A 21,149-nucleotide genomic window follows, 5' to 3' on the forward strand; every position below is an offset into this window, starting at 1 on the left:
CAAAGTAACTTTAGGACCAATGTTATTATGAAATTTTTGAATAAAAGCATTAGCCAATTGTTGAAAATAAGTAATAGAATAAGGAGGCAAAGAACAATACCATTTCAAAGCTCTATCCCTTAATGTTCTAGTAAACAATTTCACTAACAATCTTTGATCATGAGAAAAGTCACTACACAAAGTTTAAAATGTTTTAACATGAGTTAAGGGTTCACCTTTTCCATTATAAAGTTCCAATTGAGGGACTTCTACATGTTTAGGGGGGACAACTCTATCAATGTCATTGGATAATGGGATCGCTACATTAAATGTGAGCACATTATACTAAGATTGATTCATAGAAGCTATTTGTTTTTGTAAGGAAGACATTGTTTGGGCTAGACTATTGATTGTAGCTTCGATAGAAGGATTGAAATTAGACATGTTGGATTGAGAGGGAGAAGTAACATTGTTGAATCAAGGAAGAGATTGAGAATAAGGTGGGACACTATGATAAGTAGGTAATGGAGAAGGTTGGGTAACACATGGAAGACTCATAGGAGGAATGAAGAAATTGTGATTGAAGGAGTTGCCCCCTTGATTAACATTTATAGGTGGTGAGTGTGATTGGGTAACAAGGGAAACACTCATGGTGGGAGGAATGACAGAAGAGGTATTTCCCCCATGAATATTTGTAGGTATGACATTTTGTGTAGACGTAGCCATGATGTTTGATGCGAAGGTAGGAACACTAGTCATAGGAGTTGTCAAAGGAATGTAATGATTAATGTGACTAGGAGGTTGTAAATAACCTAGGTTTTCAACATAACTCTTTTTAGGCATGATATTAAAATCAACAATATGAGAAATACCATGCAAGATATCAACACCGTGTTTATCACTTTGAATCATTCATTTTAATCCTTCAATCAATGGAAGAGCCTCATTTTCCAGGTATTCTTGACTCGTCCATTGTTGAATATTGTCAAATTGATTGTCCATCTTTGCCAATTGGTCAACGGATACCCTAGTTAATGATTCCTCCACATCATGAGAATTATCAAGAGGATAAATGAGGATATCTATAGGATTGGAAGAAAAACCAATATCCTCATTGAAAAAGCTAGCCAAATTAGGCTCCATTTCTTCAATAATTAAACCTTGGGCAGCCTTAATTCTATAACTTCTTCTTACGGGGATACTATAGGTAGGATTAATAGTAGTAAAACTCATGTTCTAAGGTAGGGGATTTGGAAATTTGAATTTCGAATTTCAGAATGTAAAATTCTAGGAAAATGATTGGAAGAACAAAGATTAATAATGCAATCTCCTAGGAATTTGAAATTTAAAATTAGGGCTTTGCTAAAATAACATCTTAATTTAAATTTAAAATTAAAAGTATCCCTTAGAAGAGAGAAATTTAAATTTAAAATTAGGGCTGAAAATGACCTCTTAATTTTTTTTTAAAATTGAAAGGAGGGAAGATTGAGTTTAAAATTAAGGTTTTCCAAAGCTAACCATTTAATTTTGAAATTTTAAATTTTGGAATGTTGAAATATTGAATAAACCAATTTAATTTTAAAAATTAGGGTGTACATAATTAACCACTTAATTTTAAAATTTAAATTGAAAATTGAAATGTTGAAATTCATATTTGTTTTCGACCTAAGGGAAACCTAAAATCAATAAAATTTCACAAATCTCTGGAATTGAGCAGTAAAATACAGTCAAAACTGGCTCCCAAAATTTGGGGATAAAAAGTCGAGACCATATAGCTAGCTACTTAATCCGAACACACGGTCCGACCAACTTTTTACCCAATTTTCGGGGAAGCAAGATGTTGTGATTTTAATGCGAATTGTAGAAGGATATGTAAATTAGAGATGTCTACATATGTGAAATAAGGCCTTGAAAGTCGAAATAGGACACACTTAGGATGTTCAATAAAATGCTTAATTGAAATAAAGAAACAAAAAGGGCACTCATAAGGTTAAGGGACAACTTTTATGAGCTTTAGATCTAATTAAATTGATTAAATGCTTAAAGGTAAATTTGAAATTGCACAAGATTAATTAAAATTTAAAAATTAGGGTTTGTTGCATTTAAACCGCTTAATTTTAAAAATTTAAATTTGAAAATTTGAATGTTGTAAGGTGGGAATTTGAATTTTGAAATTGAAGCAAGGATTCAAATTTGAAAATTAATTCAAGATCTACACAATCCACAAGTTCAATTTTAAAATTAAAAATTAGGGTTTTTTTATTTAACCACTTAATTTTAACAATTTTGAAAATTGAACCTATAAATAAAATTTTGAATTGTAAAATTGAAGGGTTCTCATATTTGAAACAATCAATCCAATTTAGACAAATCACAAGCCCAATTTTGAATCTAAAAATTAGAGTTTTTTGTGAATTTAACCTCTAAATTTTTTTAAATCGCAAGGAAATTAAACTTGTAATTGAAAATTTGAATTGTAAATTGCATACACTCAAATCTGAAAACAAAAATCAGAATTAAGGGTGTAAAGAGTTGGGTTTATTGAAATGTAAAGGGGAAAATTAGGTGACTTGGCAATTTGCAACAATGAAGGAGAAATCACCAAATCACCTATTTTCGCTTTGGGGGAAGATGATGCCTTTACATTCAAAAGAGGGGGAAAATCCACTAGATTCAGTCACTAATGAGATTAGGACTGAATACTAAGTAGATTGATTAAAATGGAATATGTTTGACCCTCTTTTGTAAGTTGACTAGTTGAATTAAGACTAAGTGTTGGAAATGAAGACAAATATAAGAAAAAGGGGAGCTACAAATTCGGGATTTCATCATGCACCTGGATCTAAGAAGTTTGAGATGATTGGGAGCTACTCTGTGAAATCTGCCAAAAGTAGCAGGGACCGTGTGTTCGTACCAGGACGCCCACCCTCTTGGTCCTCCAAACTTTTTGTGCATCGAAAAGGATTCTTTCATCTCTGCAAATAAAGCTTAATTCCAGAGGTACAACCACGCACCTACTTCCTGGACATAGAAGGAAAGGGAAATGTGTTGGGAATAGGGGTTTGCGTTTAGATCAAACCCCAGTTTTGGAATTAACCAAGTGGTTGAAATAGTGTAATTAAAAGGACTGAAAGTAGAAATCCTCCTCTTTGAGGGGATGTTGAATTGACAAAAAATGAAATGCTTATACCTCCTTGTGAAGTATTGCTTGCCTCCACATGGAGTTATGACTTCATGAATTAGAATGATGATCTCCTCTTCAATGATTTAAATCTTGACTCTATTGCTCGTCCAAAGCTTGAAGGAAGACTGAAAATGCTCAATTGCTCTTGAATTCTTGAATGCTTGAAGACCTCTTGTTTGTGTGTGATAGATGTTCAAATGAGAGGGGAAATCCCTCTTATACACTTGTCAGTAGGATTAATTGACTAATTTTCTGACATGAACCGACATGGAGGGGTTTCCTAGCTTCAAATTTGAGATGGGGGAGGGGGCCAAAAATGCGTCCCCATTAAGGGGGACTAGGGTATTGTTGGGCTTTTTAATTGCAATCGAGGTTGGAAACGAATTCACAACTTAGGGATTTTATCCACACTAAGAAACCCTTCATGAACTAGAATTTTCACGTAATTATCAACCCAGGGACATGAACTTGAAATGAGACAACACTATATATACACTATGGAAGCCTTCTAAGCTATTATATCAGTTGTGTATATAAAATAAACTCAGAATAATAAACTGAACTGAAAACATGACAATGCTAGAAATAAAACTAACTACACAGCAGTGGCTATAGGAAGACTGGTTATTTGCAACAGCAGTGGCTGCAGGATGACTGGTTATTTGCAACAGTAGTGGCTATAGGATGACTGGTTATTTGCAACAGCAGTGGCTGCAGAACGACTGTTCTAAAACTAGTGAAATCAAATATGATGAAAACAAAACCTATCATAACCAACTCACTAATTAAAGTAAAACATAATGAATAAAAAACTAAACTATGATGAAATCACAGTTCCTCAAGTGGCCCTTGCTTGAGTTGCTTCAATCTATCATTAGCATTCCATCTTCAATAGACAAGCTTCAATGCTCAAATAATATTTTTATTGCAAATAAAATATTACATGGACATGTATCAGACTTGTTGATTGAATATGGACACTACTAACAAGACTCAACACTAACTGGATATTCTCTAAACACTAACTATTCTCAACACTACCTTTAACACTACTTACTTACAACTCAACAAAATCTCAGATTTATGCTTAAGGCTTGAAAGTTGAAGTAATTACAAACTCAAAAACTTATTACAAATTTCATTTCTCCTGTGACAACAAGGAGATGACTTATTCTATTCATGATTGATAATAAATATTAAACTAACAAGAGTTGAGAGAGTTCTAATCCTCTTCGAATTCTACAACTATAAAGTACAATCATGGTTGAACATGTGTACAAAACATGTTATAATTATTTATGAGTCATCAAATATTGTTTCCATGATCTTCTCCAATATTTCTTCACTTTAATAACTCCAAATACACGAGCTCGTGAAGAGGTAGAAGAGTCCAAGTTGAACTAGAACTCAATCCTTAACTGCTGCCTGAAAATCTGCTAGTTTATCTCAGTCAACTTCTGGTGAAAGCTGCTCATTAACTATTGTGAATCAGCTCAAATGGTTTAAACCCATTTTAGATCTTCTTTTAAGCTTTCCAGATCATTTTGAAAATCTTAATTTAATTAAGAAACTACTGAGATGTTCCCATTTTACTAAAACTAGTCTTTTGACCTTTTCTGCACTTTCAGTCAACTGTTACATCTATCAATTGCCAACGTGTTCCTCCTTCCTTCTAGTTGTATGATCGACTCAAAGCACTCACAATTTTTTTTTTAATCCTTCTTAAGTACTTTATATTCAATAATAACCATTTATTATAATACTTTATCATCATTTAGCATCAACTAGCTAGACACACATATGCATATCAAACACCATTAATCCTAGTTAATGCTTCACAAAGCCAAGGTAATGTTTGGAAATGACTTGGAAGGAAATTATAAACATGAGGTAAAGTATCATAAAACATGAAATAATATGGTCAAGTTATAGGCTCATCAGGCACCACGCCCTAGTCCTGCCCTAATTTGGGGTAGGATCAAGGTGGCAATTGGGCGCATCATTGAGCATAATCAAGTTTTTGACAAGTGTGAGCATAATCAGGTCTCCAATCAGGCCGAGGGGTGAAAACACTAAGGCAAAGACCTAAATGTTATTGAAAATTGTGAGGGATACAATTTTAGGACACTAAATGACTATATGCTATCAAGTATATATATAGGAATAAGAACTATCTTAAATCAAAATAAATGTTGCAACTTATAGTTAAATAAGATAAGATAATTAAAAATGAATGTGCATGAAGAACTTTCAATTTTTATGTTAAACTAATGATTAAACTAAGATCAATGTGCAAATGAGTAAGAATAATTTATCAACTTAATAGTATCATTAAACCATGCATTCATGGATGAAAAGATAAAAACTAAGCAAAGAAAATGCATAAGAGATGAGTCATGCACCCAAGGACACATGTTAGTAGGTTAGTGGGTTAGTGTTTTTTCCTTATTATATGCTAGTTACATATCACATGGCGACTACATGTCGCATTTACATCATTGGACTTCATAGGTCATTTACATGGCTTACTTAGCCTATGATCATGGGACCTCATTGGTATATTACAATGGATCAATAATACAACATACATTAATACATAGAATTTACAATGATATAATATGAATCTATGTCTCTAGATATAGCGTATCCATTGTCATCGAACTCACCTCCATCTATAAATGGAAGATGGACATATGACACAGGAATTTTATCTGCCCAACCAAACGAAGCTCACACTTCTCAATGCTCATGATAAGCTCTCGTCCCTCACGACAGAGTATCCTAGCAAACAGACATCAACTGTCAGGAATGGAACCTGTGCGTGCATGTAGTATCTAACAACGAAACTTTTGAACTTAGCTACATGTGTTATGGTAGATAGAATTCAATTACTTGGCCAAGTTTTTAACCCTTTTGGGGTAGGTGGAAAACACCCTTCCATGTTTTATCCCATAAACAAGCATATCTTTCCAATGCATCCATCATAGACATATAGATAAAATTACCCCTCCCAGATAAATTTTATTATTATTTTTTTTTCTTAATCGTATCTTAACTTTATAATCACATCCCATTTGTTTATATATAAATATATTTATACATATATTCACTACTAATAATTTCGAACCAGATTGATTATTGTTTTTGTTTTTTTTTAAACCTAGTATCTACTCAAAACTAAATAAAATGAAGGTAGGAGGATTAGTAGAAGGAATTGGTCAAGCCTAATACTCTGCAAATCAAAACATATCAGAACTATGAAAGGCATGAAATCATATAAACTCGGCCCAATGACCCATTATACTGTGATTCTACCCACATGGATGTCAATCTAGCCTACAAAACATATCTTTGCCAACATTTTCTATCGTATTTATGTCCATTGTAATGCAGGGTAAGTGCACCAAGATGGTGTGCAAAAAGGGGGTATAAGTGGACACCTTTTTTTTTTAAATCAGGTAAACCTGAACTTGGAGGAGCAATTTGAGACTCGTCCACTCAAAATATGAAGATACTCAAAGAAAAAAGATTGTAGTACTCTGAATCTATTTTCCAAACTACTATTTTTTTTCAAAATTGAATAAGATTAAGGGGGTCAAATCCTTCACGCACGAAAAATAGTTCCTGATTTTTTCTAAAAAACATAACATAGTGTCTGACGTGTGCATCAAAAAAGTCATAGAACTTATATTTAGTATTTTGACAAATCCTTTGGTAGAAAGATAGTTAAGAGTGAGCACTAGAAGTTGTGTATTTTTTTGTAATTTTTTGTTGAGTATTTTTTTTTTTTTTGAAACGAGCACATCCTGAAAATCAGGTATCGGTTCATGCACGAAGAATAATTTGCACCAAAATAATTGAAAATGCAATTTTTTTTAAGTGTAAATAATCAAGTGCATTGCAATAATATATATATATTTTAAAAATTTGGATAAGTAGATCAAAAATTATTAAAACAATGGTGCACATATGTCTCTGAGAACTATGGAGATACTGGTAAAAGAAATTCAAGATTAATATGTTAATGATGTTCAAATTTTTTTTTTAAATTATATGGTTAGAAAGCTCAGAAGATGGGTGAAACTATGGTGGCAATTTTAGAAATATCCACTTGATAACATGTAAACCTGATGACGATGAAGTTGAGAAACCAGATTGGAAGAAGAAAACACGTAAAAAGGAGGGGAAAAAGGCTCTCGAGCCTCAACCTTTCTATCCAAGCCTAAGTGCAAGGCAAAACATGTACGACTTCTTTAAATTAAAAACACATACGGGTTTTTTAAAACAAAAACGTGATCGTGTTTTAAAAAAAAAAAAACACGGGATCCTGTTTTTAAAAATAAAAACGCGTACAGGTTATGTTTAACAAGATAAACACATACGCATTATGCTTACATAAAGTTAGATTAATAACATGGACTTGTATGCAATTCATTTAGCACTCCTCTAGTTTTTTCAGTAGGATATACACATAAAATACAATATTTAAGTATAAGTTATATTTTCTCTTTGTCTTTTATCTTTCTTATACTTTAAGCTATATTTTATGTATATATTGTTAGGATGTTTGAGAGTGGTTTCAGATCTCTAGGAGGCATAATGCAAATTATAGATTTTAAGAGATCTTATAATTTTTCAGACAGCCAAATTTCAGTAATCAATGGGCTTATATCATCATTCACTTGCTATCTCTCTATCTCACGATATTTGTCTCCCCTAAGCTCTACACCTATCTTTTTTCCTATCTCTCTCCTCCTCTCTTCACCTCTCTATCTCACTCCTCTCTCCCCAAGATTTAGATCTTATAACTTATTAGACATAATCTAATTTCAGTAATCACTAAGCTTTTATTCTCTCTCTCTCTCTCTCTCTCTCTCTCTCTCTCTCTCTCTCTCTCTCTCTCTCTCTCTCTCTCTCTCTCTCTCTCTCTCTTCCTTCATCTCTAGACCTATCTCTAGACCTATCTCTCTACCTATCACTCCCCCTCTCCCCTTCTCTCCACAGTCTCTCTATCTAACTCTCTCCTCTCCTCCAAGATTTAAACCTATCTCTCTCACCCTTCTTTATATCTCCCCTTTGTTCTCTAAATACGTGACACATTCTCTCTCTCTCTCTCTCTCTCTCTCTCTCTCTCTCTCTCTCTCTCTCTATATATATATATATATATATATATATATCTTCACTCTGGCTCCCTACATGCATCCCCTCTCCCTCTCTACCTATACTTCTCTACATACCTCTCTCTCTCTCTATCTCTATCTCTATCTCCCTTTATCTTTGTCATAGGTCATATGAGGTCCTAAGGGATCATATGGTGTCATTAGGGGTCATATGAGGTCCTAAGGGGCCACACGTGTTAGAACATTATATGAACCCTTAGGACACCATATTGTCCTAAGGGGTCATATAGTGTCCCTCCCCTTAAGTATTTTTAGGACCTCTCTCCCTTTGTCCCCTTTTAGCCTCTCTCTCTCTCTCTCTCTCTCTCTCTCTCTCTCTCTCTCTCTCTCTCTCTCGGTGTCCTAAGGGGTCATATGGTGTTCTAACACATGTGTGGCCCCTTAGGAACCCATATGACCCCTAACAACACCATATAACCCCTTAGGACACCATATGACCCCTAAGGACATCATATGACCCCTTTTAACATCCTAGTACATGGCATGACCCCTTAGGACACCCTATGAACCCTTTTAACATCTTAGTACACGACATGACCCCTTAGGACACCATATGACCCCTTAAGCAATATGATGTCCTAATGGGTCATATGGTGTCCTAAGGGGTCATATGGTGTTCTAACACATCTATTTCCCTGTAGGATCCCATATGACCCCTAACGACACTATATGACCCCTTAGGACACTATATGACCCCTCAAGACACCATATGACACCTCAGGACACCATATGACCCCTTAGAACACTATATGACCCCTTAGGATACCATATGACCCCTTTTAACATTCTAGTACACAACATGACCCCTTAGGACACCATATGACCCCTTTTAACATCCTAGTGCACGACATGAGCCCTTAAGACATCATATGACCCTTTAGGACACCATATGACCCCTTAGGACAATATGATGTCCTAACGGGTCATATGGTTTTCTAACACATGTGTGGTCCCATAGGACCCCATATGACCCCTAACGACATGATATGACCCCTTAGGACACCACATGACCCCTTAGGACACCATATGACCCTTTAGGGCAATATGATGTCCTAAGGGGTCATATGGTGTTCTAACACATGTGTGTCCTCGTAGGACACCATATGACCCCTCAAGACACCATATGACCCATAACGACACCATATTAGCTCTTAGGACACTATATGACCCCTCAGGACACCATATCACCCATTAGGACATCATATGGTGTCCTAAGGGGTCATACAGTGTCCTAAGGGGTCATATGGTGTTGTTAGGGTCATATGGGGTCCTATGGCGCCACAAATGTGTCAGAACACCATATGACCCCTTAGGACACCATATGACCACTTAAGACGTCATATGGTGTCCTTAGGGCTCATATGGTGTCCTAAGGGGTCATATGGTGTCGTTAGGGGTCATATGGAGTCTTAAGGTGTCATATGTTGATGTTAGGGGTCGTATGGGGTCCTAAGGGGCTACACATGTGTTAGAACACCATATGACCCCCTTGGACACCATATGACCCCTTAGGACATCATATTGTCCTAAGGGGCCACACATGTGTTAGAACACCATATGACCCCTTAGGACACCATATGACCCATTAGGATATCATATGTTCCCAAGGAGTCATATGGTGTCGTTAGGGGTCATATGGAGTCCTAAGGGGCCACAAATGTGTTAGAACACTATATGACCCCTTAGGAAACCATATGACTCCTTAGGACTTCATATGGTGCCCTAAGGGGTCATATGTTATTCTAAGGGGTCATGTCATGTACTAAGATGTTAAAAGGGGTGATATGGTGTCGTTAGGGGTGATATGGTGTCATTAGGAGTCATATGGTGTCCTAATGGGTGATATGGTGTCCTGAGGGATCATATAGTGTCCTAAGGGGTTATATGGTGTTGTTAGGGATCATATGGTGTCATGGGGGGTCATATGGTATCGTTAGGGGTTATATGGGTTCCTAAGGGGCCACACATGTGTTACAACACCATATGACCCCTTAGGACATCATATTCTCGTAAGGGGTCATATAGTGTCATATGGTGTCTTAAGGGGCCACACATATCTTAGAACTCTATATGACCCCTTAGGACATCATATTGTCCTAAGGGTTGATATGGTGTTTTAAGGGGTCATATGGTGTCCTAAGGGGTCATGTCATGTACTAGGATGTCAAAAGGGGTTATATGGTGTCCTGGGGAGTTATATGGTGTCGTTAGGGGTCATATGGGGTCCTAACAGGTCATATGGGGTCCTAAGGGGACACACGTGTGTTAGAACACCATATGACCCCTTTAGACACCATATGACCCCTTAAGACATCATATTGTACTAAAGGGTCATATGGTGTCCTAAGGGTTCATATGGTGTCTTAAGGGGTTATTTCATGTACTATGATGTTAAAATGGATGATATGGTGTCTTAACGGGTCATATAGTGTCCTAAGGGGTCATATGGTATCTTGAGGGGTCATATAGTGTCCTAAGGGGTCATATGTTGTCGTTAAGGGTCATATGGTGTCCTTAGGGGTCCTAAGGGGGGACACATTTGTTAGAACACCATATGACCCATTAGGACATCATATGGTCATAAGGGTTCATATGGTGTCCTAAGGGGTCAATGGTGTCGTTAGGGGTCATATGGGGTCCTAAGGGGCCACACATGTGTTAGGATGTCATATGGTGTCCTTAGGGCTCATATGGTGTCCTAAGGGGTCATGTCGTACATACCATGATGTTAAAAAGGGTCATATGGTGTCCTGAGGGGTCACATGGGGTCCTAAGGGGCCACACACATGTTAGAACACCATATGACCCCTAAGAACATCATATTGTCCTAAGGGGTCATATGGTGTCCTAAGGGGTCATGACGTACATACCAAGACGTTAAAAAGGGTCATATGGTGTTCTGAGGGGTCATATGAGGTTCTAAAGGGCCACATGTGTTAGAACACCATATGACCCATATATTGTCCTAAGGGGTCATATATTGTTTTAAGGGGTCATATGGTGTCCTAAGGGGTCATATATTGTTTTAAGGGGTCATATGGTGTCCTAAGGGGTCATATTGTGTACTCGGATGTTAAAAGGCATCATATGGTGTCTTGAGGGGTAAGTAGAGAGGTGGAGGGAAGGAGGGAGGGATGTATGAATAGAGAGAGAGAGAGAGAGAGAGAGAGAGAGAGAGAGAGAGAGAGAGAGAGAGAGTTATAAGTTTAGAGGGGAGAAATAGATAAAGAGAGGTGGAGAGGGAAAGAGATAGAGATAGGTGAGATATACAAAATTGGATGGGAGAGTTGGAGTGAGGGAGAGAAGGAGAGGTATTCTTTACTCCACCTCTCTTTCAAGTACCCATCTATCTATACTCTTTATCTCCCCTCTCCATTTATGTATTTATCTCTTCTCTCTCTCTATGGGTATCTATCTTCCCTCCTGCTCTCCTTATCTTCCCTCTCCCTCTCTCTACCTACCTCTCTTTCCATCCCTATCTACTTTTATCTCCTATAATTCTCTACCTCCTTCCCTACATTCCTCTCTCTCTCTCTCTCTCTCTCTCTCTCTCTCTCTCTCTAGCTACTTATCTCTATCTACTTGACCTCTCTTTAAATACCTCTCCTTCTCCCCCTCACTCCAAGTCTCCCCTCCACTTTTGTATATATCACCTATCTCTATCTCTCTCCTTCCCTCTCCACCTCTCTCTATCTATTTTTTCCCTCTCCACTTATCACTATCTCCCCTCTTCCTCTCTCTATCTTTCTCTATATATATCTCCCTCCCTACAAGACCTCTATTTATATCTATGAAGAGAGAGAGGGGTTACTAAACATAACGCGTACGTGTTTTTTATTTTAAAAAACCCATACGCATTTTTTATCTTTAGAAAAACAAACGTGTTTTGGCTTGGATTTAGGCTCGGTAAAATGAGCCTTAACGCGAACAGATTATTTAAATTTAAAAATAACTCGTTCGCGTTAGTAATTTTTAGACAATTTTTTGAAAGGGTGTCCACTTTTTTGCACACCATCTTGATGCACTTACCCTGCAAAACAAATAAAAAAACTATGCCCCTCAGAAGTCGATTTGGGTTTGCCAAATCGAGATATCAACAAAATCATGAAGTGAGTGTTTAGAAAAATCGAACTACAGAGAATAGGCAGGTAAACAAATAAAAGTTAGAGGGAAATAGATTGGAGGGTGCGATATGACAGTCTCAGTCTATGAGATTACCTTTGACCTGATTTTGATGTTAGTCTGAAACTATGCCAACAATCGATTTGAAAGAGAAGTTATATAAAAAGTATATTTTGCAAAGGGAGACACATGGGTATCGAATTAGGTTCCAATAATTTGTTTTCTCCATTCAAACTGACCCAAGGCAAGTTTTGTAAGACCCAAACAATACCACATCGAACTAACTTATTTCTGCAATTTGAAAGGGTAGTAACGGCCACTGCTGGAGTTTAATAAGGACTTATTTGTAGGGAAATATGCTTCCTAGAGTCGACTGGTTCCAATTGGAGTAAAACATCTTCAGCAAGACCAATCAATGCTAATCGTATATTTGACAAATTCAATAAAAATAACTGCAATTTTAAATGTCAATTACATAACAAAACCAATTCACCAACATATCGAATTGGTGGATCTGCACAAAAACATTAACCAAACATATCGATTTTGGGGGTTTTAAGATGCAAACAAAATCATTTTCTAACATATCGATTTGAGGAAGTCTGTAAATCATACCAATTTGGGAAAAAAATCTACACAAACAAATCAATCACTAAACTCATCGGTTTGGGTAAATCTGCACAAAACAAAACCATACTCCCAACATATCGATTTGGTAAGGAGTCTAACCAATTGCAGAGTAAGAGAAAAGATCTGCAGAATAACAAGAAGTAATGACAATAATTTTTTGTTATCAGATGAAAAGCCCAGCCCAACGTGGTGAAGGAAGGAAGAAGGGCGTGGTTTCCTCTGTCAACTCCCAAATCGCCCTTTTTCAGGTTGAAAAGTTGCAGAGAGGGAGGAAGGGGAAGGTTCTATTTCTCTCAGCAATTCGATTATGCCCAGCAATTTATGCTTAGCCAAATCATGGTGAATAGGAGGAAGGCGTGGTCCTCTGGTTGGCTCAATTTTTCCCTTCTCTCTCTCAGATGCCTTAGCAAATTGATCCCCACCCTTTGCAGACCAAAATGAAAACAAAACAGAGGGAGAAATGAGGGGGGGTACGTTTTGGAGAAAACCCCAAGTCTGTCGATTTCAACAATCAGATTTAATACAATGCCACCCACACTCAACCAAATCAATTTCCCCTCTCTTTTTTTGTGTCCTTCGAATGATAACTCGGTTTTAAAATCTTACTTGACTGAGAAATTTGATCCATAATCCATGGATCTAAATTGAAAATGATGGAGAAATAGCCAATTATGAAGAGTTCTGATTTGGAGGAAATTTTTAGACTCTCAGTCACAAGGAGTTATCTCTACGTTTCAAATTTACTCATGTCACAAGGAGTTATCCATACACCACAATCATCACAGCAAAAATAAAACATTCAAGGTCAATCAAACACGAAATGAACGTATCCATAACCACGACTCTGGAGCACATCATCACGTCCCAAATCATAATAATAAAGATAAATACATGAATAACATAAATCCAATATATTATCATCAAAACCAGAAATGTGGAGAAATGCAGAGCACTGCAAATACTATCAAACACCGTCCTCACTGAGAATACTTCTGGAGCACAACTTTCAGAGCACCAAATCATAAGCATGACATCTCAAAGCAACTTCTAACAACATACCAAAACTTTCATTACTACAACTGCAACATATCAGGAATGCAGAGCACAAACCAATCACTGAAACACAAAATTGGTATGTTGACGTCTTGATGACAAACACCATCAACTGCACATTTGCAACAATACATACATATATAAATCCTCAACTTTCTAAAAATAACTTTAAATTCATAAAACAATACATTGACAACTCAATTATAATTGACTTATAATGTCAACTAAAGAAGATGACTTATCGACTAATCTAAATGACCAATAACCGTTAATTAGTAACACAAAGCCAATAATAACCAAACTTCACAATCAAAAAAATAAAAATAATAAGTTGACTAAACTAACATACTTTATAACAACCTAACTTTAGTCAAGTTACTAATACATTTTGATATCTTATCATTTGACATTGGTGTTGCATATACATGACATCATCTCCCTACATGATGATCTCCCTTAAACTAGAAATGGAGAAACTTCAAATATGTTGATAACTATCATATAATCACAACAAAATTCTATTAATCCTTGTTATTAATAATCAAATTTTGTCAAAGGTACTACATAGGGAGCTCCTATCCTTGTGCAACTTTCAATTGAGCTTATCTAGAACACTAGCATGGTCAATTCAAATGACATTATTGACACAAACCAACCACAATAAGACTTGCAGGATTCCTCGGGCAGGGTGACCTAGGTATGCTTCCAAACAACTTCTGTAATGAGTTAGATAGATAACCCACTCTTTCTATCATTCCAAAAGAATCAAATCACTCAAAAGGTCCAATAATCTAGCCGCATATTTCAACATGATTATTAAATAATACATCCAAAAAACTTTTAGACTTGAATAATATGTGCCAAAACGAACTTGGACAAAGACGGTGTTTCACTTCAAATTCAAAGACTTTGAGATTTTGTTTGCAATCTTATTTTGGGCAAGTGTGTACACATCCTCCATTTTGTCTCATTTGCTTTTGACCTGTTCTCACTCGCTCTTGTAAGTCAATTAAATGCATGCATGCTACATTATATTTTCAACTCTTCTAGTAATAATTAGTGTTAAAGTTGTTTTTTGAGGGGGTATGTACTGCTTGTGGATGGCATTGTTATTGTATTTATGAAGTCAATGAGGTTGAGAGTTTTATGTCTTTGTTGGATGGTTACATGTGTAGCTAAGTCTTGTGGTTTATTGGTCGATGGTTCAAATTTTTAATTTACAGTTATTAGGTGGATTTAAACTTTTGGTTGTTGACGATAGGTCTTATGTTTGACCGAAGTGCTTAAATATAAATTTGAAACCTCGTATTGATTGAAAACCTTAACTTAGATTTATGGATTTGAACTGTTAGTTGTTGGAAATGTGACATCTCCATTTAGAGTCCCACCCATTAGAGAACTAGAATGCAAATGTGTTGAAATCTTCAAATTAAGCTTATAGATATAGATTATTGATTCTTGAGAAAGACCTCCTTTTGTGATCCTACCAAGTAAACCAAATTAATATTGAAAATTGAAATCAAATGGCACTTGAAGTCTCCAACTTATGAATAAAAAATCATTTAAATCATTTTTTTTTCAATGTTCTTATTTGAAAAGTTATCAATGAGACAAATTTGTATTAACTGAAAAAGTCATGTAAACATACAAAGTTAAATGTTAGTAAAAGTAAATACATGTACAACAAAGTCATATATGGACACACAATGTCACATGTCAATAATAAAAAATATATATGTAAAAAATTGTCATATAGACATAGAACAAAGTCATATTGTAATCAGTACTCTCTACAAGAAGGTAAGAGTCGATGAACCTTTGACTATCAAGTGGGTGGAGAGGCAAGTGATGATGGTTGTTTCCAAACCTACTGAATTGACCTCCTTTCAATGTGAAAGTTAAGTTGTCATCACTACCAAACAATTGATAGATATTTCTAACATGTGTTGATGACTTGACTTCTATATTGTGGGGCCCAAAACCCTTCACAAAGTTAAGATGTTGTCATCACTGCCAAAAATTAAATTCGATAGATATTTCTGACCCGTGTTGATGACTTCACTGCTCTACTATGGGGCCACAACCTCCACAATTATCCCCACTTCACATCCCCACTCCACTAGGGTAGAGGGCCCTATAGTGGAACACCCTAACTTCGTGCCTCCAAAAATTTGCCTTGGATATTTCAAATTTCTTTCAATTTTATACAGTTGCTTACTTGTCAAGTCCCCTACTTAAAAATTTTGGTTCCAAGTTCACATAGTCAAATATGATGCCACATCACATGCCTTTTTCGCCAAGGTGTCCAAAATGGTCCCCAAAAGAAGTAAGACCCATAGTTGTGCACTACGTCATGTTTATCTGGTCGTGGCTAAATTGGCTCCAAAAAGTCACCAAAAAGTATGATTTCCGCATAACCTTCGTGTTAGTCGAAAGTTACAGATCCTTGATCGTGATCGGTAGAACAAGTTGCGACTTTGATTTTTCGAAAAACTCAATAACACAAACTTTTTGGAGCCAGTTTAGCCACGTCTTGTTTATCGATGAGCTGATGTGACATCACATAATTGATTATTTTTTCAAATTCATTGAAACATTTTTGAAAATAAGTATTGACATGACACTTTGTGTGCTCAACTATTGTAGAAATTGTACCCAAATACAATCCCTGACCCACTCCACTATAAGACCCTCTCCTCTATGACCCCTCCACCCAACTAAATTACAAGGAAGGCCCGGGCCCAAATATTGGTGGGTCTCCCGTCAACTGCAGGCCTGAGATTCAACCCCTACTTGGCTGACCGGGGGATGGGTTAGATAACATTTTGTGTATATTCATTTGCTCCAAAGATCAATTCAACGGCTATGGTTTAACCGAAATTCAAAAGATGCAAAAGGTAAATCAATGGATGCCCATAAAGTCTTATTTGGGAAATACTTGGCCAACATGGAACAAATTATGAGCATTTCCCTGGTTGACATTGGGACGCCATCTTTTAAGTTGCAGTCGTTCGTTCACGTCAATTTCTCAAATGACAATGGCGAAACGTTCGCATCTATCTTACCACGTTTCAATTTTATAAACTTCTTTGCAATGTCTTCTCAAGTTTCTAATGACGTTGTTCAACAGTTATTCGTGAATAATGCCACAAAAGGGGAAACATTCTTATCTACCGTATTTTGACCCCAATGGATGGCTTGGAAGATCGTTTCATTCAAGTTTGAGAGTATTATTTTATATGCTAAAATTTGTTGGATGTAGTTTTATTCCACAATCGTTCTTATGCGTGACAATGAATATTGAATCCTGCTAGTTTGGAACAAGTAAAATCAATCAGGCAATTTGAAGAGCCGGAACAGCACGAACCTATAAAGCTTGTTTGACTCGCTAAACTTCTAAGATTGGTCAGCGTGCCGCTAGGAAGATAGAGAGGTTTTAATGGGTACCACGTGGATGTGCTCATATACACGTCAGTACAATTGCTTTCTTCCTCAAACACGTGATTAAGATCGTGTTTAAATTCCATTGGTTTCCGACAAAATAAGTGGGGCATAAAACGTGGACGTGGAAGCTGGAAAGTTGCATGATAGATAAAGTTTTTGCATGATCGACGAAGTTGCATGAGGTATGAAACAGGCAACGTTTGGAACTTGCATTTCACACGCCGAAACGAAGGAAACGGATTGTTGAAGGCAACCGACCTGTTTGATTATGATATGATATATAAAACCTCGGCTCAAAGCGGATTTGATTGGTGAAGGTCGATTAAGTCGGTCGTACTGAGGTCAAATTACATTGCTTCACAGGAGTTATGGTTTGTGTCGGTCGTTAAATTGAATTAGATATGGAGTGAGATAGTTGGAGTGGACTCTTCATTTGGGCGGCGGTCATTGTAGGCGTGTAGGTGGATCTGCCAATAAAAGAGATTGCTTGTTCTAATGATTTGAGAAAGAAGGCTTGGATTGAATTGTTTGCAGACGACTTTTTGTTTTTTCCATGTGTAACAAAGTGGCGAGCCGAGGAGAAGAACATGATGAGCAGGATAAGGGAAATGAAGAGGACGCAGGAAATCTAGGGGGTTATAGTCATAGTGGACTTACGAGGGAGCGTGAAATGTCTGTGATGGTGTCGGCGTTGAGTGACGTGGTGGCTGGAACTACTGGAGTTAAGAGGGAGAGGGAGGAGAATGATGAGATTCAACCTGGTGTTCGTCCTAGGGCTACTCCTCCTCCTTTTTCTCTTCCTCCTGCTATGGACTTCAATCTTGATCCTCCATGGCCTCTGCAATTGTCATATTCTAGTGTGCAACATCATTATGGTGGTCATGTTCCCATGTCTGCACCTCCCACCGCCACCATGATGCCACCGCCTCCAGGATTTTTAGGTCGGTGCCTTTTATCTTTCTCTCTTCTGGAATGGATTGTCTTTCTGGTTTTGATCTTGAATTGATTGACTGGTTTGATGGTTTGGAAATTTGAATTGGCCAGCTTTTATAGTTTGTGAATCTATGTTTTCTGTTGTGATTTTGTACGTGAAACTTGAGTTTAGACTGGTTTTTTTGTAGAAACAGATTTAGAAAACGGATTCTGTTAATTTGACTAGGCCCGTATGGAATTAAAAATCGTGTTTTTTGCTTTTTTAAGCTTCACAGATGAATGAATGGATATTAGAATTAGAGACAGCGTAGGATAGATGGAGAAACTTTCTAATAAGATGCCGTGTTTAGTTTTTTTTTTGTTGAAAAAGAATCAAAACTTTTAACAGTCTTCAAAAGATTGCTTCTTGGAATCAATTGTATGTTTTTTAATCAGACGTTGGATAACTGTATAAAAATTGGATTTTTTCTTAAATATACGAAATACCACAGAACTAATGGAACGAATTTGAAAGGCAATTACAGCTTAAAGGGTATTTGTGTCCTTTCAGAACACGTTTCTCGTGATCTAAAACATTATAGATATAACCGCCTTGCAGTCAGTCATTCTTCAGTTGGATAATCAACCCAATCATGTTTCTCATTAAATTCTTTCCATGGAAGTTAAAATATTGAACACTTCTAATTTATATTTTTCATTTGCATCATCAAATCTCAAAGAAACATGCCACAGACACCTTCATGAATCATACCACAGACATCTACAATAGTTTATTTATTTATTTATTTTTTAATTTAACAGCCACAGACACCTACAATAGTTAATTTTTTATTTTATTTTTAAATTTGACAGGCCACAGACATCTACAATAGTAAAATTCTAATGTAAAACTTGACAGTCTATTTGCATGTCAACAGATAATATGCAATTGAATTAAAAACATCAATTTTGTATCAAACTGAGCTATAATCTCTGTCACAAATCCAATATAATATCCCAATACTTATCATCTAAACCCCAACCTTTTTATGTTTTTGCCTTACAGGCGAAGCTTCTGGATTCCAGCAGGAGTGCACGGGAAGCGAGTCATCGTCGCAAACAGAGAAAGAGACAGAAAGGCGGCGGCGATACAGAGGCGTGCGACAGAGACCATGGGGCAAGTGGGCGGCGGAGATAAGAGACCCACACAAGGCGGCGCGTGTGTGGCTCGGAACCTTCGACACTGCCGAAGAAGCCGCCCGTGCATACGACGAAGCCGCCTTGCGCTTCAGAGGCACCAGAGCAAAACTGAACTTTCCAGAAGATGCTCAGCTCAATCCAGCCATTGTCGCCGCCACAACACAACAACAATCCGCTACCATTTCTTCACGCTTAGCGGCGGCGCCCACCGTTTCCGCCGCCACAGAACGGGTCGAAACAGCGCAGGCGTCTCAAATGCCGGCGGAGTTTTATGAATACGCTCAACTTCTACAAAATCCAGGAGTTCCTCCAACCTCCATGTCTCTTCTTCACCAGTATATAACTGCCCAACGCCACCACCAGCCGCCGCCGCCGCCGCAGCAGCAGCAGCAGCAGCAAAGGCCAGTGCACGTGTGGCAGCCGGCACTTCAGCACCAATTTCACACGCGTCCTCAAACTACACAAGTAGTTGCTTCAACGTATTATGTGCCTTCACAGCAGCCAACTTATTCGAACCCATTTTCTCAGTCGCCAAGAAGTGGGCAAACACAGCAGCCAACTTATTCGAACCCATTTTCTCAGTCGCCAAGAAGTGGGCAAACAGAACCTTCTGCATCTTCCTCTTCATCGCCATGGCAATCCTCGGATTATCCTCCGCCGCCGACATCTGAATAATTGAGATTTTCGAAGTTTATCCATTCTTTTTTGGATATATTTGTACGGAACCTTACATAGATAGAGTAGTATTTCATGTGTAACTTTGGCTGGATTTTTTCTATTTGTTTCTCGGCTGATTGATTCAGATTTATATACGGATTTTTCTATAAATTCTGTAGCATGAGTTTTGTCTGGGCTTAACTGTAGAATTCATGTCGGTGATGTCGCTTGTGAAGCAAATCGTTTTTTCTTGTTTTTTTTTGCATGTTTGAAATGAAACCACCTTAAATTTCCCGATGCCACGAAGCTTCTAGTTTCACCTTTTCATGGGGCCATTTACAGTGATATCTTTTTATAGATACTAGGGCATTAATTGCCATCACATATGAATTTAATTAAACGAATAATTTCTCATATTATTATTCATTCGTAATATAAATTATTACGATTTATTTAAAATGTATTGAGATCATAACAGTACAACTATATAAAAAGTAAGGGTCTTATTATTATTTAAGATTAATATCCATAAATTGATTTTTTATTTACAAATATGTATGACATTTTAAATTTCATTTATGACATTTTAATTCCATTAAATGAAATTTTAGATGGTCTTTTTTATATTTTATTAAACTAAAATTTAAAGCTTTAAAAAAATATATTAACATATTTTTTTATTTTTAAATATGTAAGACATTTTAATTGCATAAAATAAGAATATATCTTATATTAAATTAAGATGTAAAGTTTTTTAAAATTATATTAATATGACTTTTATTTATAAA

General features: G+C 36.7%; 1 protein-coding gene across 1 annotated transcript; it reads left to right on the forward strand.

The window, feature by feature from the left end:
• Positions 1 to 17,832: 17,832 nt before the first annotated feature.
• On the forward strand, positions 17,833 to 20,659 carry LOC131051721 (ethylene-responsive transcription factor ABR1). The gene is made up of 2 exons (XM_057986342.2): positions 17,833 to 18,533; positions 19,571 to 20,659. Exons 1-2 carry the CDS (start codon positions 18,146 to 18,148, stop codon positions 20,377 to 20,379), a joined length of 1,197 nt encoding a protein of 398 aa, XP_057842325.2. The 5' UTR covers positions 17,833 to 18,145; the 3' UTR covers positions 20,380 to 20,659.
• Positions 20,660 to 21,149: the final 490 nt, after the last annotated feature.

Source organism: Cryptomeria japonica, chromosome 5 (genome assembly GCF_030272615.1).
Source record: "Cryptomeria japonica chromosome 5, Sugi_1.0, whole genome shotgun sequence".
Classification (NCBI taxonomy): domain Eukaryota; kingdom Viridiplantae; phylum Streptophyta; class Pinopsida; order Cupressales; family Cupressaceae; genus Cryptomeria; species Cryptomeria japonica.

Coding starts and splice junctions, on each gene's coding strand:
- LOC131051721 (XM_057986342.2), top strand. CDS start 18,146: ATGTGTAACAAAGTGGCGAGCCGAGGAGAAGAACATGATGAGCAGGAT. Junction 18,534..19,570: donor ACCGCCTCCAGGATTTTTAG/GTCGGTGCCTTT, acceptor TTTGCCTTACAG/GCGAAGCTTCTGGATTCCAG.